The 15,631-nt window shown below is 45.1% G+C and overlaps 1 protein-coding gene across 1 annotated transcript in view; it reads right to left on the bottom strand.

Annotated features, from left to right (window-relative positions):
- The window catches only part of TMEFF2 (transmembrane protein with EGF like and two follistatin like domains 2), a 125,678-nt gene that overhangs the window by 26,874 nt on the left and 83,173 nt on the right, over positions 1-15,631 (bottom strand). Inside the window, exons 6-7 of the mRNA XM_039555123.1 lie at positions 6,018-6,166; positions 4,838-4,897 (exon numbers count right to left, since the gene is read on the bottom strand). Of these exons, the coding sequence (XP_039411057.1) occupies positions 4,838-4,897; positions 6,018-6,166 (209 nt within the window). The remainder of the gene's footprint in view (positions 1-4,837; positions 4,898-6,017; positions 6,167-15,631) is intronic.

Genomic DNA, 15,631 nt, shown 5'->3' with positions numbered 1-15,631 from the left:
ACTTTGAAAATATTATGATAGGGAGAAGGAATCTAGTCTGAAGTTCTCATATTTTAGTCCAGGGGGGAAAAGAAAATTAGAAAACAGTCACTATAGAAATTCAGCACTGCTGTTCTGATTCCTGGCCACTCTCCAGGCCTGTTACACACAACGAAGATGGCTGTGACTGAATTGCGTTTATTTTGGAGTCCAAGACTCCTGGACTTTTGAGGAGACTCATTGAAGAGTCCGAGACTCTCCTTTATCCTTGTAATGTGTGATGGCTCTCATGGCCCTCATCCCACAGCCATGTCCCAGCCAAGGGAAGATGATGTGTTGACACAGATGGATTTTGCCGTTTTTGGTGGAGCTCTGAGTTTGCTTGGGCAACACAGCCATCTGCCGGATTACTCGCCCAAGCACCCCTGGGAGTGCCAGGACAGCCCTGGTGCCAGAAAGCGGTCTGAAAAAGATCCAAGACTGTCATGTATGTTTGAAATCCCATGGGAACCCAGGAGGGTGAGCAGGGAACAGAGCAGCCATGTGAAGACGTGCAGCATTTTGTGCTCATTATCGGTTCCGGGCACAGAAACAGCTCTGGCAAGACAGGCCAAGACACTGCCTGCAGGAGAGTTTACTGCCACTGAGAACCCAAAAATACAGCTCCAACTGACCACTCGAGGATGCACATTTTTCACCAGAGGAGACTATTTGGGCTGAAAATGCCTCCTTCCCTCTTCCATCAGCTTCTCTGCGCTGCTGGCATTCAGCTGCTGAGACTTGATCTAATCAATGCTCATATGGGGAGGTTTGTCTGGCCTGGAAGATGATATTATGGAATAGGTCTATCAAATTTGTCAGTGTCTTCACTGACAATTTTCATGAATATATAACACTGAAATATGGCACATCCATACTGGCTTATTCCTTATAGTGCTCAAAATGGCTTGGAAAAAAACCTCTGTAATTTGATAATGAGAAAGGATAAAATCATTAGGGGGATAATTGCTAATATCCAGATCTTAAGAAGAGAATATAAATATTGAAGAATATAAATAAATAGGCAAGTGGATTAACAAGATGAGAACTCCTTGATTGCCTGGACTCTGAATTCCAAAATGCCACCAAAACAGCCTTATTTATGCATATAATGGGGAAATTCAAGAAAACATCGATCACAGGACTTTCAGCTCAGACACTACATTCTAAAACATACATTACACTTAAAATGCTCAAAAATGCTCTTTCATGGAAATTGCAAGGTAAAGCGTATTTCTATTGGATTTGAGGGAAAAATCGCACCCATTCATTTATTCACTAAAACCAAATCTCACCACACAAACTTGATCAAGGTCAACAGTCTGCCATTTGTTGAGGAGAGTGAAAATCTCCCCAAGTCTGATAAATACCTTGGGGTTTCAGAAAAAGAAGAGGCCAGAACCGCACAGAGGCACAAATGCACACGTGTGCAGACACCGTGCTGACGTGGATGGCACAGGCAGCCAGGGCAAGGGCGGACTGGTGACCCTGGAGAGGCGGGACAGGGTCAGAGAAGGGCCTCCTACAGCTCACTCTTCTCAGGTTTGCTTTGTTGAAAAAGGGGTACTGCTTTTTGGGGGCCTCTGATATTAGTCAGGCATTTACAGTGCTGGCATAAATCTTGCCTGTGTAAAGCAAGAGCCCTTAAGAACCGAAGCGATGCAAACCTAAGGCAAAGATTTACCCCCCAAAGGAACGAGTACCCTCAGCTTTGCAAACGGAAAGATTCTGCATTGCTGGTGAGTATCAGCAGGCTTGCCAGAACAGGAGGGAGCAGAGATGCTGATTGAACAGACGGTTTGAATAGTTTGGTATGGAAAAACTCAGCTGGGTGTTGGGACTTGTGGCTGTTCGCAGAGCTGCCGCTTTCCCGGGCCCCCATGATGGGCGTGCGGGGGTGGTTATGGAAAAACCCGCACTGCTCAGCCACCACAGTCCCTGCAAAGAGCATTTGGCACAGCTGCATTGGCGTAATTGACAACATCAATTATGCCCACTGCTATATTCTCCCCTGGGAAAGTCTGTCCATACAAGTCAATGTTTTTAAAAGCGTGTGGTGTTCACGGTCTCGGTGATTTTTAGTGCCATTAAATGGTAGAGAACAAAGGTATTCTCTAGAAAGCCGCAGGCTCAGGGAAATTGCTTCAGAGGCTGAGGAACTCTTGCTTTTCCCATGGTTAGGAACATTTCCTGTCTGAGGAGATGAGAAGGTGGGAAGAAAGTAGCACATGCCACATTCTTATAACAGCCTTCACCATCAAATGTTTCTGCAGCTGAAAGAACATGAGGATGGCACAGAGTTTCCTGTGTGGCAAATGCATGAATGTTCACTGAGCCTCAGTTATACTGCTGTCTTCCTTTTCCCTGATTAATTCTGAAAGGCTGGAGTTGTTGCAGCTTTTTGATACAGCAGTCCCTTTCCTGACGGGGTTATGCCACAAACATTTGGGGACACTGGAGGAATGTAGATTGCCCCGCATGAACTAGCAATTTCACCCTACATACTGTTACTGTACGTAAAAAAGAAAACATAAAGCCAGAGCAATAGTTAGGTACACACAAAAAAGACATCAGCTGGCACAGGTGACTGTGGCTGAGGTTCAGTCAATGGACAGTACCTGATGAGACCCGCCCAGATGACACAGTCACCACCCTTGAGAAGCCCACTGGGGCCTGAGCCACACCAGAAGCCCCAAGAAGTGGCTTTCTAAGGTGCAATGATGGTGTCTTCCTATGCCAGAGGTACCTACTGGACTTCACTGCTGATTCAGGATACCTCCATCACTCCCATGGCTGTAGGGAAGGGAGGTGCCCTGTCTCCTTTCCACAGGTCTCTGTCATCTCTCACTGGACCATCTATTCCCACACTCCTTCTGATCTCTTAGCGCTTGGAGACCATCTCCACTACAGGCCTGCTCTTCTGTGCCATGGTTCTGCTCTCCCTGCCCAGTAACCCAGTTCCCTCCTGAGTTCCCTCCTTGGCTCCCAATCCCTGACAACCTTTTGCTGCAATCAATTTTCTTCATCCCACCTCTCCTCTTGAGTGTGGGCTGAAATATCATCTCTCTCCCGAGCAACAGCTGTTCTCGTCCTCCTGCTCACTTGAGCTCAAGGTGCCTTCTGTGCTCCTCTTCCTCCATGACCCATGACGTGGCTTTCTCTTGTCACCACTGCGATCTCCTCCTCATCCCTAATCCCCAACCTGCCTTTCCTCCCTTCTTGTTACAACTCAGTTGCTTCATGCTTAACTGTGCTGTCTCCTCTCTAGCTGACGTGGGTCACTGCCATCCTAAAGCAAATCCACCAGACAGCAGCAGCAGCATAGGACAGGCTGCACACTGAAAATGGGCTCCAGGCCTTCATCTTGGCTTGGGGAAGCCAGCACTCTCAGCTCTCCAGCAAGAAAGAGAAGGGATTTAATATAACATTACTTGGCCTTGTTTCTAACTTAAAATAAGTAATTTTGGCCTACTTGGCCCTATCTCCTGCCCGTCACCAGATACCACCTCAGCCTTTCGAGCATTTTAAGAAAACTGGCTACTTCCTCCCACAAAAAGCTGAGGGTAATCAGGAGTTTGGAGGAAAGACACTGAAGACTGTTTTCTCTTTGCATGTCCCTGTCTTCACCAGTGAAGGGCTCCTTGACAGTAGGAAATACTTGGACCATGGCTCACCCTTGATCTTTTAGAAATTCATCCCAGCATTTTCTTTCCATGGCAACTTCTACCCTCCCTGCTTCATGCTGCAGCAACCCCTAACACCTCGCACTGTTCTGCCTCACTGAGACATCATTTATTCAGAGCTCTATGTTTTAATCAGAGCTCTATGTTTCAATCATCATGCACTGTTTTAAGTAGGAACAGAACAATTGTTTCTAAGGCTGGGTACCCCACTGTCACAGGGATGGCACAGAGGACCCTCACAGAAGATGACCAGCTGAATTAATTACTGCCTCAGGACTCTCGCAGCAAGAAGTGTTAACACCTGTGAAACCGTCAACTAGATTTCACCCAAGCCATGCAGCTCAGGCAAACCCAGGGATCCACACCTACTCTCTCCAAACACTTTAAAACCACAGAAATATCATGAAACTGAAGCAATGAATGCATCACCTGACCCATTTTCACCAGACCTTCCCAGAGGGTTTCATTCTCAGTGTGAGCTGTGAACATTTGCATGCACGTGTGCGCGCACACACACATTCAATTTCTAAATCAATCCTCCCAGGCAAAGGGTGTAAAAAATGTCTCCCAAACCTCACTAGTATTTACATGTTTTTAATTTCAAGTGCCATATAGGGCTATTCAGCCATTATATTTTACTGTAGCTTCTAAATAAATTAAACCCATTTATCATTTAAACCCCTCGCACTTTAAGAACCTGATTAACTTCATAGTTAAACACCGACAGGTAATATCTATTATGGCAGTGTTTCATGGTATCCCAACAGTGCTATGCACTGGATTTTCATGTCCTTAAACCTGTATATCATGACAAAAATATGCACAATCTAGTGCACTGATTCTATAATTTTCAATAATGTCTCCTAATTCTGGCAAATAATTTACAGTACTTATTTCCTCTGTCAGAACAGGTGTTTTATGGCCAGAGTATCTGTAGGTTGACAAAAATAGAAGCAGCCCATTTATTAAGAAGAGAGTTTGTAGCAAAAGAAAGAGTAATGAAAATACAGTGTTTTCTTAAAGTAAACCAGGAAAACCATACTAGAAGATGAGGACACTTCAACTTAGCAAATGAAGGAGAAAAGAGACTTACACATATCCTGTGAATTGTGATTCTCACAGAATAGGAACCGTACCTGCATAATCTGTTCTTGCATAATGCCCATCTTCTGACTTTGTAGTTGTTGTGGTATTGTCTGTGTGAAAAGAAATGTGTTGAGTTGCCTGGGGAGCCTGGACTCGATACAGCCAAGCCCTGGCCGCAGTGCCCAGGCAGAGCTAACTTCACTTGCACACACATCATCTCTGCTGGCTGCAAGGCTCTCCCAGGCCTGCCAGGTGAAAACAGCAGGATCTTTTTTCTAACAATATGTGGTAACAGATTGCAGTTGGGATAAATATATCAGTCTGAAGCAGGAGTTGTCATTTCTGCTCTACTTGAAGTAATCGGGGAGTTTTAATATGTACCCTGAAATGAACTGCCACTTAGGGTGGTTAACTTTAAAGAGCTAGGAATAAACTGGAATGTGTTTAATACACCTGTATACTATGGCCTTGTAAGTAGATGTACTGAGGATTTATGGGTCAGAAGCTAAGGAAAAAAGCTATTGAGAGTCTGAGCCTCAGTAGACACTTTATTTACAGGAGCTATTTAAAGGCAAATTTTCTTCATTTTTATTTTAGAGAAAAACAGGGTTTTTAAAGTCAGCTCAAGGGTTACAGGTGTAGTAGCTCAAGAGCTGGGCACAGAGAAGCATTGTATTTATGGGGAAAGAGGGAAAGCCTTGAGCCACGATTCGAAAACTTCTTTCTAGGCACCTTGGGCATCCTGGGGCTCAGTGCAGGTCACTCAAAGAACCAGCCCAAGCACTGCGTTTGGGAGCACATCTTTGGGGAGTCTCCCGAGACTGCCTCATGATGCTCCAGTTAAGGGAGCACCAAAAAATCCACCCTGGGTGGCAAAATGTATCTGAGGGGCATTCCTGCTGTCTGGCTCCAACTGCTGCCTGGAAGACAGAGCTCTGGGCAAGCTGCTCTGGGTGGAGACTGGTGACTGATGCTGAAACCAGAGCAGGGCTGGGCAGTCCCCTGCTGCTGCTGCTGTGGGCAGGCCAAGGGCAGGGTTAGGAGTGGTGCCCTCCTCACGCGTCACTGCATCTGCACCATGGAGGGCTCTGCCTCTCCGCACAGCCTGTGCTCTACAGTATAAACTGCAATGTAACAATTGCCAAGTAAGAACCCAGCCCTGGTTCTTTTTTTTCTCCCTGAACAAAAACTGAAAACATTCTTTGAAATGAGTTTTGTTATGAGAGTTACCTTGACATCGACCCAAAGACATGACTTCAATTTTCTCCTGTTTCTGGCATGATGCCTCTTTGATTTGACATGCATTATCATAAGATTTCCCATCGGAAGCACAAAGAGGATTGAAGTTGGTTTGAGAACAGTCAATGTTGCACACACACCTGAAACGATACAGAAAGAGAAAAAAGAAGAGGCTAATATGAGAAACTTTTTTCATGACATCATAAATACATCTCAGAAATGTGTTTGTATTATCCTGACTGTACAATGCAAATCAATATAAGGAAAGTGGAAAGTTCTGTTGAGAGGTCATTTGTATTTCTCAATGGAAATGAGATGTGGGGAGAGGGAAGAGGCACATAAAAGCAAGCAAAAAGAAAGATAAAAGAAGTGTGTTTTACATGGAGAACTGTGCCACAGCATTACCACTTGTAATCTCTTGTAAACCAAAGAGATACGCAGATAAAGCAAGCCGCTGAGCCTTCCTGCAAACTAAGGGAGCCACAAAATTCTCCTCTGTTCAGGAGCTGTCCATTGTATGTAACAACATATAAATGTGGGTTTATATTGATTTATGATTTGATTCTGAAAATAATTACAGGGACTAGAGGCACTCTGACTGTAACAGAAGATGTGATACTGAAGCCTCACTTCACCTCCCTGGAATAAAACCACCTGCCAAGACGAAGACTGAAGCAGGGATGTGACCACACTCTCTCTGTGCCTCAGGCTGGTGGGATCTCCCCAGCTCCTGGACACAGAGAGGCTACTCACTATTAAAACCAGCAGAGTGCTGTTTTAGGGAAGACGTTGTGCACAAGCACTTTCTGAAGCACTTGGATAACTCAGCAACCAAAAAGCCTTACCCAGGTGTTACTCAGGAAGGTCAGTGCCCACTGCTGGCTGGGTGTCGTGCTCTGTGCAGGGTGAAGGCTCCCACGTCCAAGAGCACAGTGTGGGCACATGCAGGCAGGGCAGTGGTAGCCCTGTTCTCAGATTGCTTAGGGCCACCTCCAGAGACCACAGCTTGTGAACTCCTGGGCTGCCCTGAGATGTGAACCAGCGCACAGGGAGGGATTCACTTCCGAAGTCTGCTCTGGATCTGAACTAATGCACTAATGTGGACAAGTACTGATCCCAGCAAGCCTTGCCATTGCTTCTAAGATGGAGAAACCTAATTATTTCCATCAACAGCAGGCTGCAGACTCTTTTCTTTAGGTTTCTCCTATTTCATTATCATTAGCAATGTCAGACACCCTTGGGCATCAGCAGAGCATAGGCACGCTAATCGTCTGTCCCCCAACTGTGCCGTGTAACAGACAGCTCAGCCTCAGCAAACCCAACGTGATCTTGCTTGGGGACAAAGCCAGAGGTCTAACCTGGCAGCTGCTCCAGCTCTTCTGAGCACATAATTGTGCACATGCTGCTATCTAAACTCTTCCCGGCTCCTTCTGACATTCAGGCAAAGTAATGCAATTGATGCTCTATCTCCAGCCCACCGGTTGTGCTGAACCTCACGGCGCCAGCTCCACAGCTCTCCCTTTGGAAAGCTAACTAATGGAAATGTCAAGCCTCTAGCCTCGCTGCTTGATTTAAGAAAGTGTTTAAAAGTCAGTCCACCTCCCATTTTCAGCAGACATCTGGACACCTTTGACTACTGGAGGTGTAGAGGGATATACACAAAACTTTGGTGGAAAGAGGAAGAAGGAAATTAGAGTGTGGGTCAAATCCCTCTATCACCCCGTCTGGCCTCTGGCGTCCAGGAATGTGACCAGGGTGATGGGAGACAGTGGAACCAGTAGTTGTGCTCTTTCAGAATTTTTTTTTACACTGGGTAGGTCTATTTACCCCAAATGTTCACAAAACACAGGAATCTTCAGTTCAAAAAGAGGCCAGTGGTGAAAAGCTGTGGTTATAAATTAAATTACATGATTTCATAACCCGAAGAAAAGCGTCTAGCTCCCTGTGTGTAGCAATTTCCCCGCACTGATAAACATACAGAATATAAGAAAAAAACTCCAGCACATTTCCTAAGAATCTCCTTATCAGCAGAATAAGAATGTTCTGCTCCACTGAAATATTAACCATCATCATTTCTTTCCGCAGCCATTTCCAGCTTCCCACCTTAGTCAAACTCACTTCATTAGGAAACATTTACTGCTCAAGTAATAGCAATTCTTTCCACGTAGCTCCACCATTTGCATTTCAGATGGGACACAATCAGCCATATGCTCCCTTTTTTTGTAATAAACCAGTTAAGAAACAGCTTCACTTCTCTACATTTTGCTACAAAAAATGAGTGAAGGTTAATATATATTATGTCTCAAGTCAAGAGAAAATTAAGCCAACAGGAAAATTACAACCAAAGGGTGCTCTTTAGGGGAAATCTTAGCAACTTTGGATGCAATTTCAAAAATACCTAGGGGATGCAGGAACCTATGCTCAGAGTTAGACGCTTTAGAGACATATTTTTAAAGGTGTTTAAATGCTTAAGGATGCATGCAAACACTTTGTGTGGGATTTTTGGTATCTCTGAGACCTATCTCCCACTGATTTCAAAGAGCTTCCGAGCCCACCAGGCATTTATTTACATCTTTTGATACCTTCCAAAACACAAAGATCCAAAATTACTTTCCTGACCTGTTCCAGCAGAAGTGAGAACTAATGTTTTTCTGAACCCCATTTTAAAATCTCTACTGCAAGACCAGCCTTTCTTTCCAAGCAAACCTCTGCAGCAGCCACACAAAGAGGACGCGCCACGTGAGCACCACAAACCACACGCGGCTTGTGCTGGGGTCAGATCGCTCGTGTGCCAGGGAGAGCAGAAAGGGACACCCCCAGGATGACACCGTATGCTCCAGAGCCTTATAGGATCTCCTGTGTGAAGCCTGATTCTCAGGGCCAACTAGATGGATGCTGAAAAAACACCAAACTTGTTGCCCCAATCTCCTTGCTGCAAGGATCTGTGCGTCATCCACCCCTTGCACAGTTTTCAGCAGACAACTTCTAGCTTGCTTCTGCAGTTTATTACTGCTTTTGCACTTATCTACTCAAATCCTACTTTAAGGCTGCACAATTAAGTTGACATCAAATATAATGTCAGGAAATGTGAAAGGTAGGACTCCATCAGGAAGATTAATGTGCCTGTGTTGCTGACTCTTTAATTTCTAGTGCTCCTCTTATCAGGGAAAATGACGGTATTCAAACACATTTTTTCAAACTGGAGGAAGAAACAGTCTGCCATTTGGACCACTCCACCAAATTCCAGAAGGGCAAATTGCAGGGAAAGAGGTGAGGCATGTACTCCAAACGTGTGTGCCTAGGCAAATGCAGCCTCTGAGAATGCCTCAGACTTGAGTGGGATCCACCAGTGAGGTAATAAATACATAATGAACAGCACTTAATACATTTGATTGAATGAAATGCTGTAAAGGTGCCTTCACTTTTTGAAGCATTATAAAATGCAGAAGTGGGACTCTCTTGTATTAAACAAGAACCACCCTGTGACATCCCCGCTTGGCCCCGCAGTGCATGTTAGGCAAGAGTACCAACGGTGTTCAAGACTTCAGCTCTTGGGGGACACAGAAGTCCCCTACCCTGAAGAGAGCCTTCCCTGACACCTGTCATGCACAGGGCTGGCAGCACCCATCCCACTGCCATGCGTGTGTCCAATGGGTTAGCTGGCTGCCTGCAGCTTCCCAGTCCCTGAGGCACTCCAGGAGGCCTCGAATTTTGAGTAATTTGACCATTTGACCACGTTAACATCCTGCCTATGACTTCTGATTATAGTTCTACCAATAAATCTATTTGGTTTCTGTGTTCCCAAGTGTAGCACTGAAGAAAGCCTGGCAATAGAAAGGCTGACTCAGTGTTCCTGGGGCTCAAGATACCGTGGGAAGGTCAATGAGGTCTCCTAGGGGGGTCACAGGATGAAACTGTACCCAAGAACATATACAAAATGCATGTGTAGGATTTAACCATGCCTTCTGCAGTCAGAAACAGAGCTTTAAAAGCCTCTGTGAGGAAGGTGAGCCTCCAAGACGTCAGCAGACACCCCAGTTGCTCTGACAAAGGAAGAAATGGTGGTCCACAGGCCCTGCACATCTTCAAGTAATGGGCTCACACACTAATTGATTAAAATTTGGGCTGCTACTATAAACAATCATTAAACAAGGCTCATTTTCTTATGTCCTTTCTTCCAGGTCATTGTGATAGTCTCCAATGAATTCCCTTTATTTTATAGGCTTTATTTTATTCCATTTCATTTCATGTGATGATAATCTTGGAGGAACTGAACATCCAGCAATCTGTGTGGTTACTTTGGGGATTGTGGAAGCAAAAAACACCAAAGCAAACTAAAAAGACTGTCCAAGGGGCAAGCCTGGGCACCTCCTGAGGGGATTTTGGGCTAACTCCCCATGGTGCATTTTGCAGCACTGCTTGATGACTTTGCTGGACCCTGTCATAGGAATGTCACACCCGGGATGAACCAGACGGTGTCTGCAGGAAGAGGTGCAGCTCTGCAGATAAGATGCAGGAGAGGCCCAGGAGGACGCCTGGGGGAGAGCTGGCAGAACTGAGCTTAGCCTGAGGCAGGTGAGATGCTGACAGGCACCTCCTTGTGGGCTGTGTGTTGCTGCACTCCGGTCTGTGAGCTTTGGGAGCTTCTGTCAAGGGAGGAACTGCAAAGAGGGTGCTCAACAGCACAAAGGAACCCACGGGCATTTTGGGAGTGATCATCACTATTTCACCTGTTTAACATGCTTCTCCCCTCCCCAGAGAAATGAGAGAAAAGCACAAAGAACTCCTTTCCAGCCCAGATCCTGAAGAAATGCTGCCCAGCCCTCAGTCTGGTCTATGTGCCAGCAGTGGTGGTGATGGGCTGCACCAGGCTGCTTGGCCAAGCTGGAACAGCCAACTGGGCTTTCTGTTGAATCAGTCTCCATAAAAATTAATGGGGTCAATAAACCAGGCACAGGTGAGTGCACAGTCTCGTAAGTCCCTACACTTCTGCAAATAACATATGGTATTATTTTCTGGGCACAGAGAATACCTTTGCCTGCAGAGAGCAAGATACTGAAGAGAGGAGTCACGGCTATGAAGAACTGTCCCTGGAAGGAGGAACTGCATTTTAAGGAGGAGTCTCAATAAAATGAGAGAATGCTTCTTTGCCCATGAAAGGTAGGGGAATGCTGTAATTCTATTTCCTTAGTTCATGAACAGAATATAATCATTAGTGACACAGTGATGACAAAAAGAAACGCACTCCATGCTTTATCTTTACTCCTATAAGAACAACTATTGGGTCTTTGTTTCCAGCAATGTATTACTGAAAAATAATTAAAAAAAAAATGACTATGCAATATCTGCACGTAGTATGAGGAAGGTTTCCCACGTAGCTCTGATGGGAAGCAACGAGGATAAATGAGACAATGCTTCCAAAAGAGCGGTTTCACTGGGAACAGATGCAGGCACATTTCTGTCATTGTGAGATGCCAATGGCAGTTCTTCCCCATTCAGCGTCTTTTAATTAGCCCTCTGCTGTTTGGAAACCTGAGAGCATTGTTGGTACTACCTCTGTTTATTAAAGATTCATATTTAGACTTTGCTGGCCATGGGTCATTTGCTTTTTGGAACCAGAGCAACAGAAAATTGTGCCTGAGATATCTGAATGAGAAGTACTTAATGAAATGACTAACGTCTTCAGCCAAGTGTCTAGTTGATTACAGGGCCCAAACAGCAGAACAGCAATAAATCTGCCACAAAGAGAATTGTCAGTCAAGAAAAAAGGCATAAAACCAAAGAGACAGGGAAGCAAGAGCTAAAAATGTGAAAATGCAAATCTAGTGTTATTTTTACTAGTCAGAGCTCATATGCTAATTTGGTCAAGTGTGAGATCCCACCATGTCTCAGAGAGCACTATTTTACAGGGAAGGTGAAGTTCCATTCTGCAGTCATTTTAAACGTTATACACTTTCTCCAGGAAAAAAAGAAATAAAAAAAGCAATGAAAAACCCAACAACATTTTGCAGCATAAAAATGCCCAAAGCCTTTCCTTTGCCACAAAACAGTGTATACATAAAAACACAGTTGTACATTTATGATATTTCCACCAGAGACATTTCTTATCTTCCTCTGCTCTGACTAGAAAGTGGTGATCAGAAACTCAAATTTTTGGATGTCAGCATAGTCCTCTGCAAGCCCCCTGCCCCTCCGAGTACGACAATAAGTGCCCATTTAAAGCAAACCTGGCAGTATACGGCTGCATAAAGAGCCTGGCAATCAGTCCCAAATGCCTTCTCTATCATTTGGATTCCTGCAAGGTTTTTCTTTCTGGTACACAGGGCATCTTTGTTGACACTACCAGCAGGCAAGCTGAAATGAAGCCAGGCTTAACATTACGCCTTGACACTGGAACAGGCATTGTAGCACGGTTCAGCTGTGTGTCAGGAGGCTGGTGGGAGATCTCATGTACCCAGGCAGCTTTGGGGGTGTTTAATGCCTCAACACACCATGCAGAGACACTTGAACAAGCCCTAGGCAGGGACTGGGCAAGGTGAGCCTCTGGGAGCTCAGGTAGCCTGTTCAGACTAGCATCACACCTTGTTCAAACACACAGCCTGTGATAGCCCTTCACTGGCAAGCAGTGACAGCCACCTCTGTACCCACCTCAGCACACCACCCACCCACAAAGCCACCCGCACACACGGGCAGCTAAACTGGATTGCTCCGGGGGGCTTGGACACACCTCTGTTTTGACGTGAGTGTCAAAAGGACCCCATAAATCCGAGCTTCTGCCGCTGCCCCTCAGCCCATTTCCAAGCCCACCAGTGAGCTCTACAGTGATCTCAGACAGCCCTACAGCAGCAATGGCCTGGCATCTTTACACCCCTTTAACAGAGAGTTAAACAGGATGTTTCAAAGTCCTGACACCCTCAAGGCAGGGTCAACAGAGACTTTTGGTAGTCTGGCCAAACTCAGGTACCCCACGGTGGTCTCTGCAGCACGTGGAACACAGCCCAAGAGGATGGCACCCAACGGATGACAAAACTGCCTGGCATCATTGCCTGCTTTGGCATGCACTGAACATCAGGTATGCTGACATACATATATATCAAATATATTCATCATGCACACTGGCACACAGTGTTTTACACTTTCTATGAATCATACCCTACAACCTGTCTGTGCTTGCCAGGAGACTGAAATCCTATCACTGCACTCTTAAGAACATCATTAAGAGGCTTAAAGAATAGAGACTCGGCGTGTCTCCTTCAAAACAAATTTTGCTGTAATTTTTGAGGTTGATGCAAAACTTTAGCTGCAGTGCAGAACAATAAACAATACATATTTTATAATGGCAGCACAAAAATAGCATGCAGTATTTCTTTTCTGGGCCTGCTAGTGCTTCTCTTCTGCTTTAAGATCACAAGAGAAGAAAAGCATGGCTTATTTCGAGTGCCTTCCATTCACTGGTTGTTATTTATTTATTTATTTATCTAATTTATTTTTCCTTTTTGTCCTTTGTAGCCCTGCTTCTGCACTAAGGGCTTTAGCATGTCTACTTTGCGCGGTGGCTTCCCTGGGATATTTTACCTCTATCAACTGTTCAAATGTTTATCTTCACCAGGAGTAAAAGGAGAAAAGCTTGATTCCCTCAGGGTGATGCAATGTTTCTGCATGGCATTTCAATAGCATCCTGTTATTCAAACAATTAGAAATCACAGAGACCATGCACAGAATTATCAGCATACTGCATGGAGATTTTTATTATTATGTAGTGCATAATGAAAATGATTTGAAGGACCCCAAAGCATCATAACAGAAGGAAGCACTGAATAATCAGGTGATTTTTTTTTTTTTTACTGCAAGAGCCCAAAATATTGTTTACTGGACATATGTCAAGCTAAAATGCGCTAAAGTGGTGAATATATTTACTGATGGCCTTCCTTGCATACCAAATTCACTACTCTAGGAGTGTAGCTGGAGACAGAGCCAGGAGCCTGGGCTACAGCTGCCACGCTGCTGCTGCTGCATAGCAGGGACTGACTGGCAGTGCTTAAAAATACACACGGATTTGTCAGAGCACGTTTTTCATGGCAGCTTGGGGAAGATGTTTCAAAACCATGGACTGCTCCTGGAGACACCTTGCTGTACCGCCATGAGGAGAGTCCCTGGGCACTGGCTGCTTCCCAGAGCTCAGTGAGGAGCTTGTCTCATGCTCCTCCAGTTTTCAAGAAGTCATCCTGGAGACTGCAGCTCATGAAAAATGCTTTAATCTGCAGTGCAGGACAATGCAACTTGAGTCCTAATTCCCCTTTAATTTTTGACCTGTACCTTTTTTTACTAAATTTTTGACAAAAAATATAACAAACTTCTCCTTTGCTTCCTTCTTACAATTCCCAGCACCAATTATAGTACAACCTTCACCTAGCTTCCCAATGCCTCTGGTGCCCTCAACAGTACATTGAGTTGTATGCTAACAACTTCAGAGCAAAACAAATGTCTCTTTTTTTTTTTCCTGTCCTTCTAAATATAATTTCTATTTAGAAAGTAATAAGTTGTATAAAGCAATCTTTGCTACACTGGACACTTTAAAGCCAAACAGAGAATCACAAGGCTGATGACTGGGTTTGAAGAGTCATGGAAAAACCCTCCTGCTAGCTGTGTGACCAGAGAAGAAAATTCTAATTCTGTGCACATGCCAGTTCAAGTGTCTGCAGGTATCTAATGGGTGAAGTTTATTTCAAACTCATAGAATAAAATACATGCCCTTTTATGGTTTGCCTACCACTGGTGTCCTTCACGTCTCTGTGGTCTGTGCTAAAACAAAGCTTTGCTGAGTCTTTGCGTAAACATGTGAGGCTGTCCTTCATGAACGGTTTATTGCTGTGCGCCTCAGACTGCTGATATTGTTCACTCCTATCTTGAAGCCAGCAGAAGAACGAAAATTGTTTCCACAAATCCCAGAGCTTCACCCCAGACTGAACAACCAGTGGGAATATTGCAATGTCCAGTGGGAAGCATGGGACACTTAACTAGCTGCAGGTCCTGGCATGGACCTGCCATGCAGGAAGGATCCTTCTGCTCATAAAAAACTGCAGCACTTTCTGGGACCAATGGCAAATTTCTGCTAAAACCTTTGTTAACAACACTAGAAGTTATTCCTGAAAGTGGAAAGTGGACTGATTTATCAGTGAAAGTAAAGGGATGATGGCTTTTTGGCTAGCAGAGACCAGTGTGCTGCTAGCCCCCTCCCTTCCAGCACATGAGCCATCCGCTGCTGGTGGGGAAGGGAAGTGGGGACCTTTCTAAAATGAGTGAAAACGGTGGTAAAGAAATTCCTCAATGTAAAGTCTGCCTCCACATGTGCAAACCCAGACCAGCTCTCCCCACAAACCTCTCTGCATCCTTAAACATGTGTGCCTCCCGCTTCCTCACAGATTCACGGGTACTCTGAGGTGTAAGAGACCCGCAAAGATCGTCTTCAGTAAACAGCCCACGCAGGGGTTGGACCCACAGCCTTGGTGCTGTTAGCACCAGGCTCTAACTGGGGATAGCTGCCTGATGCAGCACCATCTGAACTGGCCACACACTCCAGGCTACCCTGCTTGGTCAGCTGCCTT

Source organism: Corvus cornix, chromosome 7 (assembly GCF_000738735.6).
Source record: "Corvus cornix cornix isolate S_Up_H32 chromosome 7, ASM73873v5, whole genome shotgun sequence".
Classification (NCBI taxonomy): domain Eukaryota; kingdom Metazoa; phylum Chordata; class Aves; order Passeriformes; family Corvidae; genus Corvus; species Corvus cornix.
This window is presented reverse-complemented; position numbering and strand designations above follow the sequence as displayed.